Source organism: Poecilia reticulata, linkage group LG13 (assembly GCF_000633615.1).
Source record: "Poecilia reticulata strain Guanapo linkage group LG13, Guppy_female_1.0+MT, whole genome shotgun sequence".
Taxonomy (NCBI): Eukaryota; Metazoa; Chordata; class Actinopteri; order Cyprinodontiformes; family Poeciliidae; genus Poecilia; species Poecilia reticulata.
The window spans coordinates 10,122,926-10,144,128 of NC_024343.1; the positions used below are offsets into that span (position 1 = coordinate 10,122,926).

General features: G+C 37.9%; 1 protein-coding gene across 1 annotated transcript in view; it reads left to right on the plus strand.

Moving 5' to 3' along the window:
• Window positions 1-21,203, plus strand: part of lekr1 (Leucine-, glutamate- and lysine-rich protein 1) — a 76,794-nt gene that overhangs the window by 8,515 nt on the left and 47,076 nt on the right. The window contains exon 3 of the mRNA XM_008425324.2: window positions 12,330-12,847. Within this exon, the coding sequence (XP_008423546.1) occupies window positions 12,330-12,847 (518 nt within the window). The remainder of the gene's footprint in view (window positions 1-12,329; window positions 12,848-21,203) is intronic.

Here is a 21,203-nt window from a genome sequence, read left to right on the forward strand (position 1 = left end):
TACCTTACCTTACCTTACCTTACCTTACCTTACCTTACCTTACCTTACCTTACCTTACCTTACCTTACCTTACCTTACCTTACCTCACGTTAATTAGGCAATTAAAAAAGGGCTATTATTTTTCTAAACTAAATTATTTGTATTTGTATATTTTCACAATCCAGGTCCAACACCTTAGTCAATATTTAAAAGGAATAATAAATTATTTCAAAACTTTCTGAATTTTTAAAGTAGCAAAGATCACTCATAAAAGAGAGGTTTTAACATGAATTGATGGACATTTGTACAAAATCATAGACAAGATGATAAAAATATCCGTATTTTGGAGAATCTTGAGCACCTGCATTGTTAGTTTGGCTATAAAGTAACCTAAAATAAAGACACAGATGTCAAAATAAAAGGTCCATACAGATACATTTTTGTACAAACACACGTACCTTTGCTCTTGTACCACAAAGGACTTTTTTCCAAGTTGTCAAAGTGAGATTTAAACTTGGAAGACCTTTGCCTGTCTCCTTGGGCAGCATTCCAATCCAAATGTGGCCGATGGCTTAGGTATTTTTATTGGGAACACCAAGCAGGGTACACCGTAGGCCTTTTTTTTACACACCTCTAGCTCTTCATGTGATGTTTTCACTATTCAGTCACTACATAGGTGTCACAAACTCACAGGACTTCAAATGCATTTTGTAACAGAACAAGACGTACACTTCGGAAAGGGAAAGCCAAGCTCAGTGTCATTGAGCCAGAGAAGAAGCAGCAAAAGCAACTAGAAAATGAAGCAACACTTAGTTTTGTTCATTTTGAAATGTGATCTGTGAAGAGCCCTTAAACTCAGTGTGCAACAGGACAAGATGCTCACATTTAAACAAATTCAGATTGTGGATCTGCAGCCACAAATACAGTGAGACATCAGAGTATCCCGCAGAGTTTGAAATAGATGAGATTCCACTGAAGTTGTGCTTCACAATCTAACGACAAAGTTATTGCAACTTCGACTGAAGTTGCCTGGAAAAATAATTTAGAAACATAACATTTAAATACATTCTAATCACAGCAGATGTACATCATACCTTCATCAAATAAAACCTTGAAATCAATATAACTGACAGATTTATACTCTAGTTAGTATTTTTCTTTAAATCTCTGAACAACTGCTCTATAAAACACATTTTTTTATATGTATTGAATTTTGTATCTGGGAGGGTTTTTTGGAGGTTAGGTAAGGTAAGGTGGATGTTAAGGCTGAAGCAAACAGTCATGGGGATATTACTCACTTACAGAACAAACAAATCCCTTTATATCCTTTAGTAAAGTTGTACTGGCACCGCCTTAACTCAGTAAAGTGCTTTTGATATTTTTTTTGTCTGCACGCACGCTGGGGTCAACCAGTTCTACTGGACAAACCAAAACTTTGTTGGCCTGCTGGATGATGCAACAGTTTTGCAGGTCCCAACAGGAGGGTATTTGACAATTCAGTGCCAAATTTTTCAGAAACCTTTGTGCGTTTCTACATAAAACACAATTTTTTTCTGCAAATCCATATAATACAGATTCATACCAACTACCCAGCCAGCATACCTAGGTGGGCCCCATATGGGGAAAAGGAGGGCAGACAATATGGGTCCCATATGAGTTTGTCTGCGGTTTCCATGGTGGCCCCACATGGGTTTCCCCACGTATGGCCCATGTAGGCGGGGCCCCTACATGGACAAAAATAACAGCGAACAACACAAATATTCTGGATACATTTAACAACAATTCACAATAAAGGTTTTTTTGATGGGATTTTTTCATTGGATATTTTGTTTTATCATTTCCAAACTATAAGTAATGTGAGTTTGATTCCTTTTGATGCACACTCTGTCCAATTAGTTTTAAGTTTATCACACAAACCATACTCAAGATAAAAATTTAACGAATTGCGTCAAAAGTGCAAAACAGACACACGCACACACCCACACCCACACACACACGCACACACTAGCCTTGGCGCCTCAGATATCAAAGACAGTGAAGGAGTCCCACAACGTGATAGCATTTCACCATGTCTTATTGAACAATAGAGAGTCCCTCCCCATCCAGCCCCAACAAAAAAATAATTTTCATATCCGTGAATTATGCAAAATTCACTTTTTGTACCCTTTCATACTTCCATTTGTGGCTCAACTGCTTCTAAAAGCATCCCAATTTCTTAAAGAACCACCAAGTAATTTGGTGTTTGGAAAAAGGGTCGTTAAAAAAAACCCTGATTATTGAGTCACGATCGATGGTTACTGCGTCATTACCTAGCAATCCAAGTGGAGCTCCAGGACTTTTGGTCAGCTGGCTTACTGCTGTATGCCCTGTACAATGGCTGTTGGAAAAGACAGGTGTTGTCTTGTTGACTTACCATTCAGAAAACACTTGCTGCATTCTTGCTGATTGTGCAGGACGCTCCACTTCTGCTTCTCAAAGATGTACTGTATAATGCACATATTTTTGCAGCCATGTTTGTGTGCGAGTGTAAACATAGAGTTTGGGGGGCGTGGCCAGCAGCAGCTTATTTGGATTTAAAGTGAATCTCATTCTGGAAGGAGCTCAAAATAGGCACAATTGACCAGATCAAAACCTCATCATCTAAGAATAATTTTGTCCAAAAATGTAATGAACATGTTTTGTTTAGCCCACAAATATATCCTAACCTGTTCAAGGTAGCATAATGGGTCATCTTTAAAAGATATGCTGCACTATCAAAGACTTCTGCTTTTTGTCCAAAGAGAGATATTAGATGCCCAGGAGAGAACACGACATGAACCGATCATTGATATTATTAGTTTTTTTGTGCTTCTCTTACTGTTTATGTTAAAAATGTGACCACTCTGCTGCATTAAGTGCCTGCTCCTTTTCATCAATTTGTAATGATCCTCTTGAGAGAAGAAGGGGAGTAGGCACAAACCTTCTGTCCTTGTAAATTATACCAGAGCATCCAGCTATCCTTTCTTCCTCCATCTCCTCTTTTTCTTTTCCTGTATTCCCTCAGTTGATCTTTTCTTAAATAATAGATATCTTCACACCTGAATTATTCTTCTCTTTTCCAGTTATTCCAAGGTGTCTCATAGTATTGGCAGCTTGTGTGTGGAGTATGTTATTGTAGTCATCGTGTTTTAGACTTGGTCCTTTACGCTCCCTCTTTTGACATATTTCTCCTCCTTTGTCTTCTTACTGCTCTGTCCATTTTAGGGCTTTTTTAGACTGAGGTGAAACAAAGGCAAAGAGAGTGGGATTTATAATATGATCTGTTGTAAGAACTTTGAGGCAGCAGGGGGATTATTGTGCAATATTGTTACAGGTGTTGTCTGGGGCTGGGTAATTCATGATGATAGTAATGCATCATGGTTCATAGGTCACTACATGGTCACTCTGGGTTTCTTAAGACTGCTGCTAGGCCTGTCAGGATAACTATTATGTGTGGATGATGTGCCGCCATTACTCAGTGACCCTCTGAGGTAATATTGCAGAGAAAGATTGTAAGACTGATTCCTATCTGAAAAAAACATCAGTTATTTTTGTCATTAAAATATCTTTGGGGAATGACAAATGGAGACAAGAACAGAAACCTGTTCCATCTAGATGTGTAATAAACAATAGCATTTTATTTTAAAGCAGATAATAGCTTGATTACAAGATTTAAATAATTATTTATCTGTACATTGGACCAGGATAATTAAAGTTTTCACCACGATTTTTATGAACTTGAAACTATGGTTTTCAGCACCACCAGTCAGCTCCTACCTTGTAACTTCCCAGACCTTCCTGCACTTTTCTCTCTCTGCACTTCTTTTTTTCTGCATTTCCGTCTTTGCCTGCCTTCTACTTCTACATTGCCACCTCTGCCATAGCCTTACTTGTGGTCTCCCTTCTAAGTAGCTGCATTATATTTATTTGCAAGCTGCTTTAGATAAAAGCATCTCCTGAATACATATACATAAACACCAGCGGTTAAATGTCTGACAACAGACGGTAGTCAGCCGTGGGTTTTGATGTTTCTGATGAGCCATTATTTATGGTTCTCAATATTTTGTTGCTATGCCTTTGTGTTTTTATCCAATGTTTGTAAATCACAGTTTAATTCTATACTTCTTTAGCCAATTGTGTGTATATCAACTTATACATTTAGATCTTTGAACATTTTAGAGATGTTAGGTTGTAAAGGAGCATTTAGTTTAAAATCCACAACTTCCTGTATCTCGTGGGAATAAATATGATGTTCACACAAAGACCCTTTTCTTTTAGCCTATTTTCGAAATAGAAAAGATAAAAGAACACACCTTTCCAGTGATCGCTGGAGTTAGACACCAGCCCCATGCGATCTCGCATGACAAGCAGCTATAGACAATGGATAAATGGCTGGATGAGAACACACCTTTCAGGTTAGGCAAATGTAGCATGTCTTGTGACTCTCATGTTCAAGAACAAACAATTAGATTGCATTTTTCCAACTTGTCTGTCCTTTAATTAAACCAACTGGTTCAAACTGATAATAAATAATTGGAGCTAGGTTTTTATTGACATAGAAGCTTTAGAAATAAACAGGGTGAAAGAGAAAATCAGACAGACAAATACACGCAGCTCAGATAGTTTTATGTGTCCGTGGCTCTCGGGTTTCTGTGCCATGCCGTGCAGAGCCATGTGTTATGATGCATGGTCTAGTGGGGCCAACGAAAGCACATGTGTTATCTGCTAAGTCTGATTAATGTAACAAGCTACATCCCCTTGTCTTTTTGGTGTTTTTCACTGGGTGCCTTGCTGTCCTAACTTCACCTCTTCAGTCTGGACTGTTCCTGGCTTTTGAAACATTTGCCCTGAAAGTACATCCTTCAATACATAATTCTAAGTTTGTTTTGTATAATGTACAGCATGCTGTGAAATAAATAATGTCCAGTGTCTGTTCAGTTTTACAGATTTATTGTCTGTGCTGCTTTACCCCTATTATTTGTTGTTCAGAAATATTTGTGTGTTTTTCAAATAAATCCTTTGAGCTGAATTGTAGCTGCAGCAGTAGTTAGCAAAAACTTGGTGGAACTGCACATCTGCTGAGCTTATCATATGAGCTACTCAGTCCAACGCTCTGATGAGTGTCTATAATCTCCTTAATGATGAAGCATTGTGATGACATGCTGAAGGCGGAGTGTCGGAAAGAGCAGGAGCTTCTTAGAGAGACAGACGCCCAGCTTTTAGGTTTCAAATTGTGAAGTAAATTTTTTTTTAAATCATGTTTGTTACACAACATTTTCACAACAACTGAAGTTAACATAGCTTCTTAATTGCACTATAAAAAGGCTCTATGTGCCATGAAAGCACGTAGCACTGCCCTTTAAATCATTCCATTAGATGAAAAATTAGAAAAAAATGTCAATTTAAAGCAAATAAATGGTTAAAATGTGATTAATTAAAACCAAATGAGCCTCCCACTCAGTCTAAATTGTTTGTGTCATTTAATGCAATGTGTTCTCATGCTCTTTGTACGTGTATGTTTCTTTGTATGTTTATTTGTATTGAAAAGGAAAAGGGCAGAGTGTAGTGGATTATCAAGACAAGAGAAAGAATGACAAAGAATGAAGTAACTTCTGAACAAATGTGCAAATATGGTGCAGTTACTGGATTCTTCACACCAGAACCTCTCTTAGTTCTGATTCGTACTTTTTCTTTAAAAGCCCACTGGTCCAGTAAACTCCTCTGCAAATGTTCGAAACCTCAGCATTTTTCCTTTGTGTGTTATGCTGATGCTGTCGTGACTCACTTCTGTTAGACATTTTTAGCGTCTGCTGTCTGGAAACTCCAATTGTTGAGCATGTTTGAATGACAAACAGCAAATTGCTCAGTATTGTTTGATCAACTAACGGTACGGAAACGGTCTAGTTCACAATGCTTGAATTCAGCCACTCCACAGGCCTGTGAGCTTTCTGCGTACTCTCTAGAAATAAAAAAAGGCCTCTCCTCTCCCCTCTTTTACTTCCATCTATCCCTTGTGACTTTTACCCACAATTCCCTTTCCCCAGTCCACTTAGAGCCACATACAAAAGCACATTTACCACTAGATTTACAGGCGTAAAAGTCTGTATTCATTCACACAAACACGCGCACTCTGTGCAGTCCTGAAGAAAGTTACTTGCATATGCATGCATACACGCACTGACAAATACACTGACATTCTTGTCACATGATGTGTGTTGCACCATGGGGTCCAGAGGAGTGGAATTTCGGCATAGCTCCCGCTTCACTGAGCACCACGGGGGCGGGGGGTTATAATCGCAAAATGCAACAAAGCCATGGTCATGAAAGACAATCTTGTTTGTGCATACAATCCAAAATACACACATTCATAAGCATGCCCACTCACCTGCAACAGAAGAAGATATACATAGTATAAAGAAAGAACTTGATGAAGTTGTCTGTGGAACAAGGCTTTATAAGCTTTCTTACACTATATTTGTAAAATGAAAATCATTGCAGCAAAATAGGGATAAAACACAGATTAGTTCTTTTAACTATTTAATCCCTTTTTAAATGGTGACTGGATCCATTTTGTCTGTGTTTTAAGATACAGAAAGTGAAGCTGGATGAAGTGCTAGATTAGCAGATGAAAAAGAGGAGGCATTCATTTGATTAAAAAGGGGGGAAACAAGGCAAAATGAATGATTAAGGATGCATTTACAATCTGAGGAAGCTCCAGTCCCTTATTGTTGTTGTTGTTGTTGTTTTTTTATCCTAAGGATTGAGGCAAAGTTTAGTGTTTCATCTACTGAACTCCGTATTAATATGTAATTCTTGCGCTGTTGTTTATTTAAGATTTTCTAACCAGCCAACAAAAGCAATTACCTCACCATGTTAAAGCATAGGGAATTTTAAAATTGAGTCTTGTATAACACTCTTAAAAATAATCAAAGAGAGGTGATCAAATTTGAGATACCTTACATAAATTAAACCTAATTATTGTAATGCGTCTCCAGGTTTAGTGTGCACTACATGTTGCATAAGTTTGTTGAATAAGTCTTCAACTTGAATGAACTTATTCTTTTTTTAACCAGATCTCTGTACAACTACTGGCTGTTGTCTTTTTACTCTATAAATGGCCTAAATTTATAGACCGTTTTAAGTTTGAGTCTGGAAAGTACTAGGGATGCATGTATTTCTAGGGATGCATGGTATAGTGGCATTAAAGGGATCCACGACTAGTTGTGTCAGTTGACTTTATTTGAGACATATTTATTTCAGATGTAAAAACACAGTAAAAATACTGCAGTCTCTTTAGGTTTTATATATTTAATAAAATGTTGTCACACGGATGTTGCCATGTTGTTTACACTACAAGGCGTTCTGGGTAGATGACATATGCAAGGTGGTAACCTAGCTCTGTCCAGCCAGAACAGTAAATTTTGTACAATAAGAAATGTTCAGCCCTTTCAATTTGAATCAGAGCAGAGCGCATTAGAATAGAAGGCAATGCAGAAATGACAGGGGGGAATGAAAATGAGGAGTTCGTTGTGGATAAAAAGGAGAGAGTCGGCCGGTAAAACTGTGTTTGTGCTGCTAGTGCTTGGAAATGCCAACCTAGAAAGTAGCAAAGTAGTTTCTACTCTCTAACTCAAACTGTTTATGGCAAATACTGTAAATTGCAAATACATTGCAATGCTGTGTTACAACAACTTAAAGATGCTTCCTTGTCACTTTAAACATCTTTTTTACCTGATTCAAACAATCGTCCTCATCATTTTCTAAAGAATTGCTTTCAGGAAGTGGTTGCAAAGCAACCTCACATCATCCTAGAACTCCGACTATGCTTTTTGCTGGTAGGACTTCACTATAGACAATCTAAATGAATTAATCCACAGTATAAGCATGGTGCTTTACTCCTGCATCCTTTTTCACGTTAACTAAATTAGTCAAGGTAAACAAAACAAAACAGATGTTTTTATTTCAGCTGTTGAATAACAGTAACCATGTTTTTTGTACATTTTACACAGCAACATGCGGCATAATCATAAAAAAAAAAAATCAAGCCTAAAAATACAGGAGTGTCTGTCTGTCTGATCTGTGTCTGGCCAGGTTGGCACATATGTCTGTATGTGCACTATTGTTGATTGAAGTTTTAGTGGCCGCCTGCTTGTTGGGTCGATATTGGTGAACTCGTTCATGTTTGAGTGTGCATTAGGACCTGGGGGTGGGGTGTATGATGGGTATTCGTGTGTGGGTGTGTGTGTTTGGTGGCCGAATGTATGTGCGTGCAACATCAACGATATGTGTTCGTGACAGTGACCCACTTCTGGTGTTTTCGGTGAGCCAGATGGGTCACGGCAGCTGGAGCTGAAGAGGCGGAGGTGGAAGAAGGAAAAGAGCAGGATGATGAGGAAGAGAGGGAGGGAAAAGGCACGTTAGGAGGAGGGGGGCCGGCGGAGCTGCTGGAAAAAAAACAAAGAGGATGAAATGGGATGCTGTAAGGAAATTGAACATTAGGGAAACTATTAAAAATGAATTATTGTAAACATTTGTCAGAATGAAAAAATTGTAAAATATATTGTTATGTTTCGTCTCCGTGACAGTTTCTCTCTACCTTTAGTCCGTTGAAGCAATAACTGCAAATCTTTGAACACATGCACACACTAAAAATCACTGCATAAATTAGTGATATGTTTCTCATCCTATCAGGACACCAACCATCCATGCCCCTCACCCCCTACTACTTTACTCTACTCCTCCTTCTAAATGTTTCAGGCAAGAAGTAATAGCCCCTCATGTTAAATTTATGAAACAGAAAGACATTGTGGAGAGACGGTGTGGACTGCTTCCAAGCAGAAATACCATCACAGTGAATAGACTGTGTACCTGTTAGATGTTGAGTCATAATGTGGATGATTGACTGGTTTGATTTGAAAACACACTCATTCACACTATTTGTTTGCCAAATTTCCTTGTGACTACAGTTGTGTAGAGTCTTATATTCGGCACTTTCTTGTCCTTGGGGGCACTCTAAAATCTCTATTTGTCCTCATGACTATATTACTTACAAAAAAAAACCTCCCCACCACATGCTATTTCTCAAACACACGTGATTATTTTCAGTCTTTTTGCCTAGAAACCAAGAGCCCATCTGTGGAGTAAACATTAAAATCCCCTGAGCCGCAATTCCAAATATTCCTCAATCTTTCACGCACTTATCCTCTCTTATGCTCACAATGAATGCATGGACAGAAACCCTCTTGTGGCAACACATATGCAAACGTTAACCTGTTGAGAACAATCTAATACACACACTTGTCTTTCTGTCAGTCTTTTTTTCTTTCATTTTTAATGTCTTCCAGTCTAAACAATTTTTAGTACCAATGCCTGACAATAACAAGATCTTAATGCCACAATCCTTGGTTATTTGGGTTGTGGTTTTCTCCGGTGTTTATATTGTAATCATTTCTTTGTGATTTATTTATGCTCTCTAGGTCTTGGCATATTCTGCTAATTTCTCTGTGTACGTTATTGCTACTGGGGTGCTGCGTTTCCTTTGTCTTTAGTTTCTTAGTCTATTCGTATGCTCTGTTCCTTGGACATTCAGATTTATTATTTATTATTATTTTCTTATTTAGATCAGTGTTTCCCAAACCTGGTTCTCAACTACCCCTTGAGGACCAGATGTGTCTCTGTTCCAGCTCATCTGGTTCAAATGATTGCATGATCATCTCTGCAGCCACCAAATGCTGCCGAAGCCTGTTAATCATCCATTCATTTAAGTCAGATGTTTGGACGTAAGACGACACCTGGAGCATACAGGCCAGGTGTACTTGAGGACCAGGTTTGGGAAACACTGTGTTAGATTAATGTCAGATTTTTCTGTTTGGCTTCTGGATCCTTTTAATTTTTAGTCTCATCTCTCAGTTTACCTACTTTCTCCTTGCTACAGCTGTTAGACATTCCTCTGATTCATTCATTTGGGTATTCTGTTTCTCTCCACCTGAGATTTATTTATTTATTTTTTTAAATGGAGGTTCTCCTTCCTTTCATTTTGTCAGTCATGGTTGGTGGAAGACAGACTGCTGCTGTCTTAGAGACAGGAGACAGGCATAATGGGCATCATTTCCTGATGTGGATTGGCAAGTTGCTAACATAGATGGTGAAGGCATTTTGATGGGTGATGGAGGAAGTAAATGTGATTAGTGGAGAAATCCTTATCTTGTGTCACCTGTCACTCAGTTGCATTGTCTAAGGTATTTCTAGTTCTGTTTTTTCCTAACCTGTCTGACCTAAGACTTTTTGTTTTTACCATCAATATGAAATATGCTTGAGAGTCAGAGGTAAACATGTATAGTCTCACACTTATTACTTAGAGGCATACTCATTAAAGAACAAGGAATCGTCTATATACTTTTAAGAATAGTGTGGACACAAGTTTTGTAATGGTTTTTATTTCTCATTGATACAAAGTTCCTGACAAAATGTTCAGAGCAACAACTCTGCACTTTGAAATCTAAATTATCAGATTTTTTTTCTGAAGCATTCCTGCTTTGTTTGTACGTTTATTTCACTGTGTTTACATCATGTAGCAGTCGACTTGGAACATTCTGACATAGAAGCCGTCAGTGCGTCAACCACACATCAGCTGCCTCTGCGCCACGTACTGTATCAACCTGAAGATGAAAGCTTGAAGGAAAGGATTTGTTCCTTGAAATCCAGAAAGAAGTGACAGGTCCTTGGAGGGAGTACATTGACACACACACAGAATGATAAATCATTTGGGAGACAACAGAAGGAGCGACAACAATATGTGATGTGGGGATTAGATGATTTACTTTCCTCTGTTTTGAACTGCTGACAGGAAAATGTTATTTTTGACAACATTATAAATACACACGCACGCACGCACACATATATGCCTCTATCATGTGATGGACTGTGCATTTTGGTTAATGAGTCTGAGTAATGAGTGTGTTTAGTGATTTAATTCTGTTACAAGTGTACAATGTACCAGTACTATACAAAAAGGCGTAATGGTACTTTAGAGGTTCTGTTCAGTATCAGTATCGATATTGAGTGATTGGATTTCAAGGGTCTTGCTCTGAACCTTCTATTTAAATACATCTTAAGTGGACACATGGATCCAGAGCTCATTAAGTGTGCTGTATGCAAATAAACACAGAGAGAAGACTGCTAGAAAACTTTCTTATGATTTTTTTTAAAAACATGTAATTATGCAGCTGCTGGATGTTTATGAGGCATGCAAGGATAGGGAGGGAGGTGAGGGGCATAGGGTTCTCTAACTCAAGGATTAAAAAAAAAGATATTTAACAGTGTGGGTGAGCTTGACTGAGAATGATATGTTCAGGGGAGGACAGCTATGATAGCAGAACTCTTATGAAACATATCAAATATCATGCACTCTGGCCATTTAAGTAGTTACATCACAGTAGCAGGTTGAAGCCTGTTTATTTTCAGAACTCTCAATTCTACTTGACGGATACTCCACAATCTTTCAGAAATATTCTTCTGAGATTTTGTCTTACAATGACATTATAGCATTCCACAGTTATTATAGATTTATTGGCTGCTTTTTCCATGACATGAATCTCAGTTTTACGACATCCAAAACGGGCTCTATTGGATTGAGATCTGAGATCTGAGATCAGTAGGAGCACAGTGAACTCGCCTTCATGTCATGTAAAAACAGACAAAATGAGCTTTATGACATGGTGCATTATCCTACTGCACGACATTATCAGAAGATGAGTAAACTGTGGTTGTAAAAGAGTAAACAAGGCAGCAGCAACAGATGTATTATGCCCCCACACCATTATGCCGTCACCACTAGCTTGAACTGTTGATTCAAGCCAGCATGGATCAATGGTTTCATGTTGCTCCTGCCAAATGCTGACCCTACTTACCAAAGTGTTGGTGTTGAAATTGACACTCTTCAGACCAGGCAATGTTTTTCCAATCTGTCATTGGAAATCTGTCCAATTTTGATGATCTAGTACAGATGGAAGCCTCAATAAGCACAATAAACAATTCCTGTCCATATGTAGCCTGAACAAAGATGTTTTATCAACTACAACCATCTTTCAAAGGCATTTCTGCACCAGTAGGTATCCCAAAGTAGACATCTTTTCAGCTTTCAATTCTCCATCACATTTTGTTTGGACCTCAGTGTGTTTTCAATGTCAGTTCAAAACTAATTGCTGAGAGGCATATGTGTGGGCTTGGTAAGTTAGCTGCCTTTCAGCCACACTACATATAATCTATGTGTATTACTGTAGCAAATGGGAACTTAAAGACGTTATCCAACAAGTCGCATTTTTTTTTCTCAGATGGAGCGCAACGAGACCAAGTGCGATTACTGTGGTGTAAGCTACCTGACTTTATATGAGAATCGTCAGCTCCAGAGTCGGTTGGCTCTGTTAGAGGCTGAGCTCCAGGAATGGAAGGAGACTGCCCAGAGGGAACAGGCCCAACTGGAGGCTTGGGAGCTGAATGGGCTGGAACAGGAGAGGGAGCTTCAGGCACAAGTTGATGTCAGGGAGAAAACCACCAGAGACGAACTGGAGAAAAGGTACCGGGACATGACAAAAACGCTAAAAGATGAGTTTGAAGCAAAATTTGATAGAATGAGGAATAAGATGAAAGCGGACCATCAAAAAATCATCGAAGAGAAAGAAAGACAGCTGAGAAGGGAGCTTGAAGACTTGATGGTGGAGAAACTAGGAAAGCAGAGAGAAGAACTGAAGAAGAGTGCTGAGGAGAGAGAAACTGTTCTGAGGACTGACCTTAAGAAGGCCAAAGAAATTTCAAAGAACCTGAAGAAAAACCTTCATGAGCTCAGACAGCGGTGAGTTTTGTTAACATTTCCTTACTTCTGTTATGTTTTATATTCACCTATGCCCGACTTCAAAAGGACAGTCACCATATTTCGATGATAAAACACATAGACAAAGAAATTGGTAGTGTCTAACGTAATATTTGGTACACGTATGTAAAAGGTTCTGAAACTATCTGGTTTCATTTTATCCACAGATGTTTTTTTCCCTTTATTTAGTTTAATGGTAAGGAAAATATGTGCCATTGGTGCTTTTTGCTCTCTGAATCAGTCGGCCGCTTTCACAAAACATTGTTAAGCCATGCATGAGATGTCTTCAGTATTTATGAGTATTACAGTTTTACATATAGTAATGGCAACCAGTCAGTTGTTGAACTAGACATTTTAAACAATCAGTGTTATGCCAGTTTACTTTTATCAAGAACCAGATGTAAGTTCAGTTCCCATTGTTAAAACTAAATTCATTTGGGTTCATTGCTTGGTTGTTAAGCATTGTGATACAGGTTCATGATCCTAATAAGAACTAGTTGTCATTCATTTGTCAATATTTGTAGGAAACAAGGTAGAAATTAAGTTTACTGATAGATCATTGTAAGCTGAGTTTGAAATGTTGATGTTAATTTCTACATTTCTCTGCAAAGCTGATGTTTCTCTTGTAGAAAATCTTGATTCTTATGCATCACAGTCACTGTTGAAGTCCAGCTTAAGTCCTGCTTTGGAAACCCAGCCTTTCCTGCATGCGGTTTGCATGTTCTCTCCCCAGTCATGTGTGGGTTTGCTTTGGATACTCCACCTTCCTCCTACACTCCAAATACTTGAACATGACGTTAATTGGTCTTTCTCAATTTGCCCTCAGCTTTGAGTTTGTGCATGGACAGTTGTTTGTTCTCTTATTCTCTGTGTTGGTCTGGGATGGTCTGGCGAACTGTGCGTGCCCCACCTCCCGCCTTAATGACCTCTGGAGATAAACACCAGACCACCCATAAACTTCGAAGGATGCAAGACAATGGATGGACAGATGTTTTAGTCAAAATAGCAAGAATGCTGCAACTCAGCATTCATCCTCTGATTGCTTTGGAAACAGTTGTATTTTATGTAGTTTTTCTGAAATGCTGTGTCAGAATTATGCAAAATGTACACCTTCCAAAAGATTCCACTTTTGTTTTGTTAAAATATTTCTCCAATAAAAATCATTGTGATTTTGTTTGGGAAATATTGTTTTTGGTCAGTAGTGATTTTAACCTGGGAAGTCCCATTAATTGATTGGCCCATTGTTAAGAGCTGGAGAGGCTTGTCTTTGTTGGCACGTTTCTCAATAAACCCAGAATGTATGTAAGTGATGAAGAGGCATATTTTTAAAGATCTGTGGAGGTGCTTAGTAGACTTATCATGTACCTGAAGAATAGCCAGAACTAAACTTCAAATATTTTTTTATTAAATGCTCTAATTACAAACAGAAATGTTGTCATATTTGCAGTCATATACAGCTTCTCGTAGGTTCCGAGAAGGCATTCTTCAGGTGTCACCTGAAATACCACAGATGATTACTTCTACCATGACCTTTAGACTTTTTTAGATTCTCCTGCCCACACCCATTTTAGCAGGAACACTTTCTCTATGCGCTCAATTCAGTGTCAGACTTCAGTATGTGTGGCAAGGGCTAGGGTTTAAAAAAATCATTTGTTTCATAACATTTCTTTTTTGTTTACTTTTTTTTTTACAGCTATCATTAACTCTACTTTTCTACTTTGGATTTTATATTACTATAAAGCAGTAAATGGAAAAATGTGCTCAAGTCTTTCTTGGTTAACTTGTTTTCTTCAAAAGATCTTTTATTTTCTCAAAGTTAGAACCTACTGTGGCTGGAAATAGAGTGGGAGTGGGTGAGATTTTAATGCAAGTCACATCAGCTGTAACCATGCTAACAGCAGGCCTACAGGGATTTTTCTATTGTTGTGTGACATTGCTATGAAAACTAAAATTAATCCACTGGATTTTCTAGTCTTTACTGTTATGAGTGCTCTAAATAGATTTTGGCATGCTGTGTTTGCAGGTGACACATTTTTTAGTTTTGTGTAATTAGGGGTTTGCAGAACAGGCTGCGAGCAGTTTGCTACACTGTGAAGGAAACCTTGTGTGCTCCAATATCTCAGTTAGTTGTGAAATCTGAATATCTCATTTACAGCAGCAGATATGTTGTCTTTTTTGTTGTTTTTATAGGCACAGCATGCAGCTTCTAATCATATTTAAAATGAGCTAAAACAGATTTTTAGATAATATATTCTGTTTAAATCACTCTCTGTACAGTTTCTAGAGGAATCATAATTTAAGTATAGCCTAGTTTTTTTTAAACTCTTACACAATTTTAAAGCTATAAATTTAGATACTTTGATGTATGATGCTGTCTTTGTCACTTGAAAGTTTTAAGCATTTTTAATTAATCATTTTTTGACAAATTTAGTAAAAAATGTTATTATGCTTGCTTTACAATTCTAGTATTTACTTTAAAGTGAATCCATCAATGCAAGATTGTCTCAAACTATTAGATCATACTCTTCAAGGACAGGCAACTTTATTAGTTCAAATCAGGCTAATCTGTTCTTGGATTGTTTTAATTCCTCACCTACTAAAGTAATGTATACAGGAAGCACAACAGCCTCAGTCCTATTGCTTTCTGTTCCTGGTGGTCCTGACCATGATCTGGACTCACCTTATTTCTAAAGATGCATGGAAATTCGTGGCTAGACTTGTGATTGGTGCTTCATGTGTACAACCAAAGCAGAAAATTCCTGACTAATATCACCATCATGTATTTTGGGTCAAGTGGTGTGATTAAATGCGGACAGTCATAATTTCTAAACAGATCACAATAGCTGATAAGTACATCTGTTTATGTTTGTGTGTATGAAGGTCATTTATTCTCAACTTAATTTTTTGCAAAAGATTTTTACCTGAAACTTCACATCTAATTAATAGATTAACTATTTGTGCATGTTTGCATGTCCCAGATTAGGTCATATGTCATCTGCACACACACGCACCCACCCGAACACGCACTCACTGACAAGTTTTGAATATTTCTTTAATGTCTTTTCTGCAATTTTCAAGTGTTGATAATCAAATAGCAGATGTCTGTGCACAAACAGCCAAAGGCAGTTTAGTTACAGAGAAAAATGCAGGAAATATTTGCACTCTGTGACTCACAGAAATGCTATGAAGAGCAGGAGTAATCTAAAGTCTCAAACCGGGTCTCGCTTCTGAAGGCCTTGTCACACAAATTAATATGGTAATTCCTGCACACAAATCAGCATTGTAAAGTCTCAAATAATAATTTTCATGGGATGGTGATAAGATTAAAAGCTATAACTAATAATTATATGTAATTTGTTCAAATCTGAAATTTCCCGTCAGAAAATTATGTGGGAATTTTATCAGCCATTAGAGCTGCTTGGCACGAATCCATTTTCAGACACGTACCACCAACAGTTGAGAAACAAACATACACCACGAGAGACACAGAAACAGAGACACATGCAATTGTATTAAACTTTCTGCAACAACCAGATAGACTCAGGCCAGAGGCAGGACTTGAAGCTAAGGGGTTGGCTCTGACTTCGCACCAGTGATATTCACAGTATCAAATATGGCCTGTACAACAATAAAAGTGCTTTCAAAGCGAAACATGCTGCTCTAATCAACACTTTTGTTGCTTTGCTGATGAAGTGTAAAGATGAAGTGTAAAGGTTGAAGAGAACAAAAAACGGAACATGAAGAGGAAATGTCCTGATGGACGAATTAAAAGATTCAGCCTGGATCGTTAACAGATGAGAGAAACAAGGCAGCAGCTGCTGATGTGTTTCTCTGTGCACAACACTCTTTTGGAACATATCCACCTTAATTAATTAATTTATTTACCAAACAGGAATGTTAAACATTTCCCCAGACTTTGAATTAATAAAAAAAATCTGCAGTTTAGACTGAAAATCATCAAATTGCATATTTGTAATATGCTGATTTTTCTGTTTTAGACTTTAACTTCTGGGACACACACTTCTGCATATCTCGTCAGTCAATTAAAGCTGCACAAAAGAGCAAATTTTAATATTTTTGCAAACAGTAATAAAATTATTTCTAGTTGCTACAGGAGGAGCAAGACTGAGTCAGTGAATACACTTTGCATAAACAGCATCGTTTGGTATGGTAGCTGAAATGCACACAATAAACACCTCGGGAGAAATGTGTAGGTCCAGGCAAATAATAATATGTTTAGTATCTTGACCCCTTGTTTTCCGACCATTTCCTGTCTGATTTATGTAGAGAAATGTTATTAGTGCCACAAAATCTTCTTGAGAAACTATTTAATCTCTATCTAAGGACAAGTTACTTAAGCCAGTTTTTCAGATGGTTTAAAGTTTTTATATACTGTTTGTTCAAACCTGCAAAACAAAATTACTGCAAAATTACAATTTACTAGCAATAACAACATTTAGGCCTGTTAAGGATGTTTTAGCTCAACAGCTTGGAAGGATGCTTCAGTTGAACAACAAGAAACAAAAACATACAATGCAAAGATACAGTGGTACATTTTGGTGTAAATGTCCAGATGTGCACAAAATAAGTGTAAATTTAAACATATTTTAGGAGTTTCTAACATTATTGCACTTCTGTTAGATCTTGTAATGCTTTAATGTTTAGTGTGTGAGGTTGTGCATAGTGACACCTGCTTGTGTATCTTTTGTTTTTTTTGGGTTATCTAGTAACCATCCTAGGGATGCCATAACAACGATAATCAAAACAACAACGACACACACACGCGCAGAAGCGTAAAGTACGAGTAATATCATATAACAGCTAACCAAATTAGCCAAGGAGTCAGAGAATGCGTTTGTCTTCCAACTTGTCAGTCTCGATTAACATTTCACTATCGCAACCTGTTTGTTTGTGTTTCATTTGTATGTTTGGGTTGCTATGCTACTGTTTCATCAAATAATTGCTGATTACCAAATAAGATGGCTTACTGAGTGTGTGCGTGTGTGTGTGCTACTGTGTGTGAGACTGAGCCTAGGAGAGACTACTCTATCACATATACACAGAAATCCGCAGATGCTCAAACACTGTTCCAGTTTATTGTGTTGTCATGAACCCCACTAAACTGGAGCCATTAGAGCTGATCAGTGATCCTCCACCAAGGAGAGCTCTCCTTCCATGCAGTAATGTTTACTGCAGCACACATACACACACACACACGCACGCACCCCCGCACACGCACATACACACACACGCACGCACACGCAAGCACAAAACTCAGACTGTGTGTGTGTGACAGAGAGAAAGTCTATGTTTGTTCAGTGCAGTAACATGAACTTGAAGTTGGATTTCTGCTGATACCCCACAAGCAGGCTGTGACGGCTGCTTGAGTCAGTTCCTAGTAGACATGACATATTACCTAACACATACACAAACAGAGGGGAATTAACAGTGTAGTGACTGGATCATTGTTTGTTAGGTTGCTAGTGGAAACTGCAAATTGGAATAAAACCACAAGTAGCACTTCCCTCAGAGTTCTTCCTTGTTAGAAATAGACGCCTTTCTGTTTGCCATCCATCATTTCGCTTCTCTTCCACTCCTGCTCTTCCACCTGTGAGCTGTCTTATCAGCGTTGCAATCCAGAACCCAGGTGTGTGTGTGTTTCTCTTTGTGTGTTCTCTTGCACATTTTTATGACAGCTTCTTTAATGCCTGCCAAACCTGGTTTTGATTGATTCTGTGCACAGGGATAATTATCCTACCCACTGCAGGTGTATGTGGGTGTATGTAAGCATGCTCCCAAACACACAGAAATAGCCACAGAGTCAGATGAAGGCACATACAGACTCACACCACGACATGATGCTGGATTGAAGCATGTGACCAGCTAGCTGGGGGGAAATAAGCGATGCGTGTCAAATTCCCAGACGCTTCTCTCAATGCCACAAGCATGCTCACAAGCTACGTGATATGTTTCAGCCTGTCATCAGTTAGAGAAGCTGTCTGCCCACATACTATCAGTTATAGTATATATATATATATATATATANTATATAAAATTTATTTTCATACCCCTTGATCTTTCCTTTAGCCTCTATGCCTTTTTAAAAGGAAAGCCATCTTCCCACTACTCTCTCTTGTTCTTTGTCCACTCACACAATAAAATGACCAAGTGAATGTGATAAGCTGTACATTTCAGTCCCAGCTGATTTAACCTTGTGTGAAAATTGTGAAAAGCAGACAGGTGCTTGTTTTGGTGTAAAATAGAATATAACTTATCATTCTATTGCACAAACATACAACATCAGTTTTGTTTTAAACCTTGGAAAAGTCTAATGTAATAACTAAGATCCGCATTCTGAACACAATTAAACACAGATTAAAAATGTTATGCCTTTTATGCTACCTCAATGTCAAACTTGTATATGTTAATTTCTTGCAGGATGTGATCAAATCTAATCAATAAGGGGCTTTGTAATCATTTAACGGGATAGAATAGAATATGCCTTTATTTGTCTTAAACAATGACGTCTGAAACAGGCCGACTTGTTTTGTCTCTGCACCTTTACCAGGAACATTGTAGCTAACGTCAGCTCTGGTGTCTACTGTCTATGCTCACAGCAGCATGTTTTACACGGAGGCAGATTTTCTGTGATACTCTTTACTCCTTACATCTTCTGACAAACATTAGATGCATTACCACCACCTGCTGAGCAGGAGTTTGTGTATCATTGCAAAATGAAGGAACTAAAAAAGGTGTGTTTAAACAAAACAGTTTTAAAACATGTTTTTTTTGTGTCATTAATTTATTGAGATTACTGGTTAGATGTCCTAGCCCTGCGTTTTTGTGTCATTCTCATTCCACTCCTTCACCGCTGTGACTCATGTGTTACCCAAGTTTTACTGGGTACAAAAAAGAATTGTCTGCCATTGGCCATTTTGTGCTAACTATGTCTCAATTGGTCCTTCCTTTGGGGAGGTTTTGTACTGGGTTTCACAACTCATAATTTAAAGAAATGTTCTGTGATCTGCAACGGTCAATTGTAAAGTTGTGTGAGTATAATATTCTTTATATTATGCTTATATTTCATGTTTCTGGAGTGCTCCAAATATGAATAAAAACCACAATCAATGAAGCTATGGTGTTCACAGGGATGAAATTGGAGGAACATACTGGGGAGGTCAATTTTTCCAAAGCTGTTGTTTTTTAATTTAATATCAAATTAATTTATTACTTATTTATTTGTGGCAATCAGAAATACCTTTCTCTTCTTCAACATCTTCAACAAATTGCTACAGATTTCCTAAGGACTTGCAGCACAGACTGAAAGTTTGTGAAAATGACTTTGCTGACTCACTTGCTCCAAACAGAACTGGGAACCAAAAGGCTAAACTAGTAAGTTAATAAGTTTTAAATATTGTTATGCAATGATCCTTCAAACTGCAGTAGGTAACTTTATCAAAGCCAAAACTAGACGCCTACCAGCACAATACACACGCACACATGCAGAATGACAGGTGACGTTTTTATCAAGGTTTGGTTGTATGAGGAGGGTGTGTTGTTATAGAGTTACCAGCCGGGTTCTTCAACATTACCCATTCATTTAATGACATGTCAGATTCCCTTTGACATGTCCCATGTTATTATTTTTGAATTACATGGGATCAAATTTGAAAATTACAGTAAATATGAGCAAACATGTTTGCGAAAAGTACATATGTCGGAAGTCGGCATAAAGATAGCTAACAAAACGTGACAATAAAACTGTTACTGAAAAATATCAGAAGGGTCAGAATGCTTGTATAATTAAAACAAGCAATCATTTAACTAATCAAAACAAAAATGATTTAATTACATATGACATGATAGAAGAAAAAAAGGACATGCAGTTTACCATATAAATAAAAAATGAAAACAAGGGACTGCCATATTCCTAAATAACCATTATGAACACAGAAAGAAAAAAAAGGGTGTCACAGACAGTAGGCATCTTCTTTTGGGATTTTACATAGGCCTCTCATGCATCACTGTGTCATGCCACATAATCTTTCCCTGAACTTTGACCCACCTGACTCAAAGCAGGCCTTATGGGAGTGAGCACCACTGTTAGCACTGCGCTTGTTTTCCTGTTTGTTTTCATTAGACACAGAGGAGACAAGATTTCAGGGAGAGATAATCAGCTTACATTAGGTCAGAGTGAACTGGTTCACCAGTTTACTGTATACAGATAATTACATACGTCCAGCTGGGTGGAAGACACCAGCTGTGGCACCCGCTTACAGGAGCTCTACAAAAATGAGGACTGCATATCCATAAAGGGCCAAAGTATCCTAAATATATT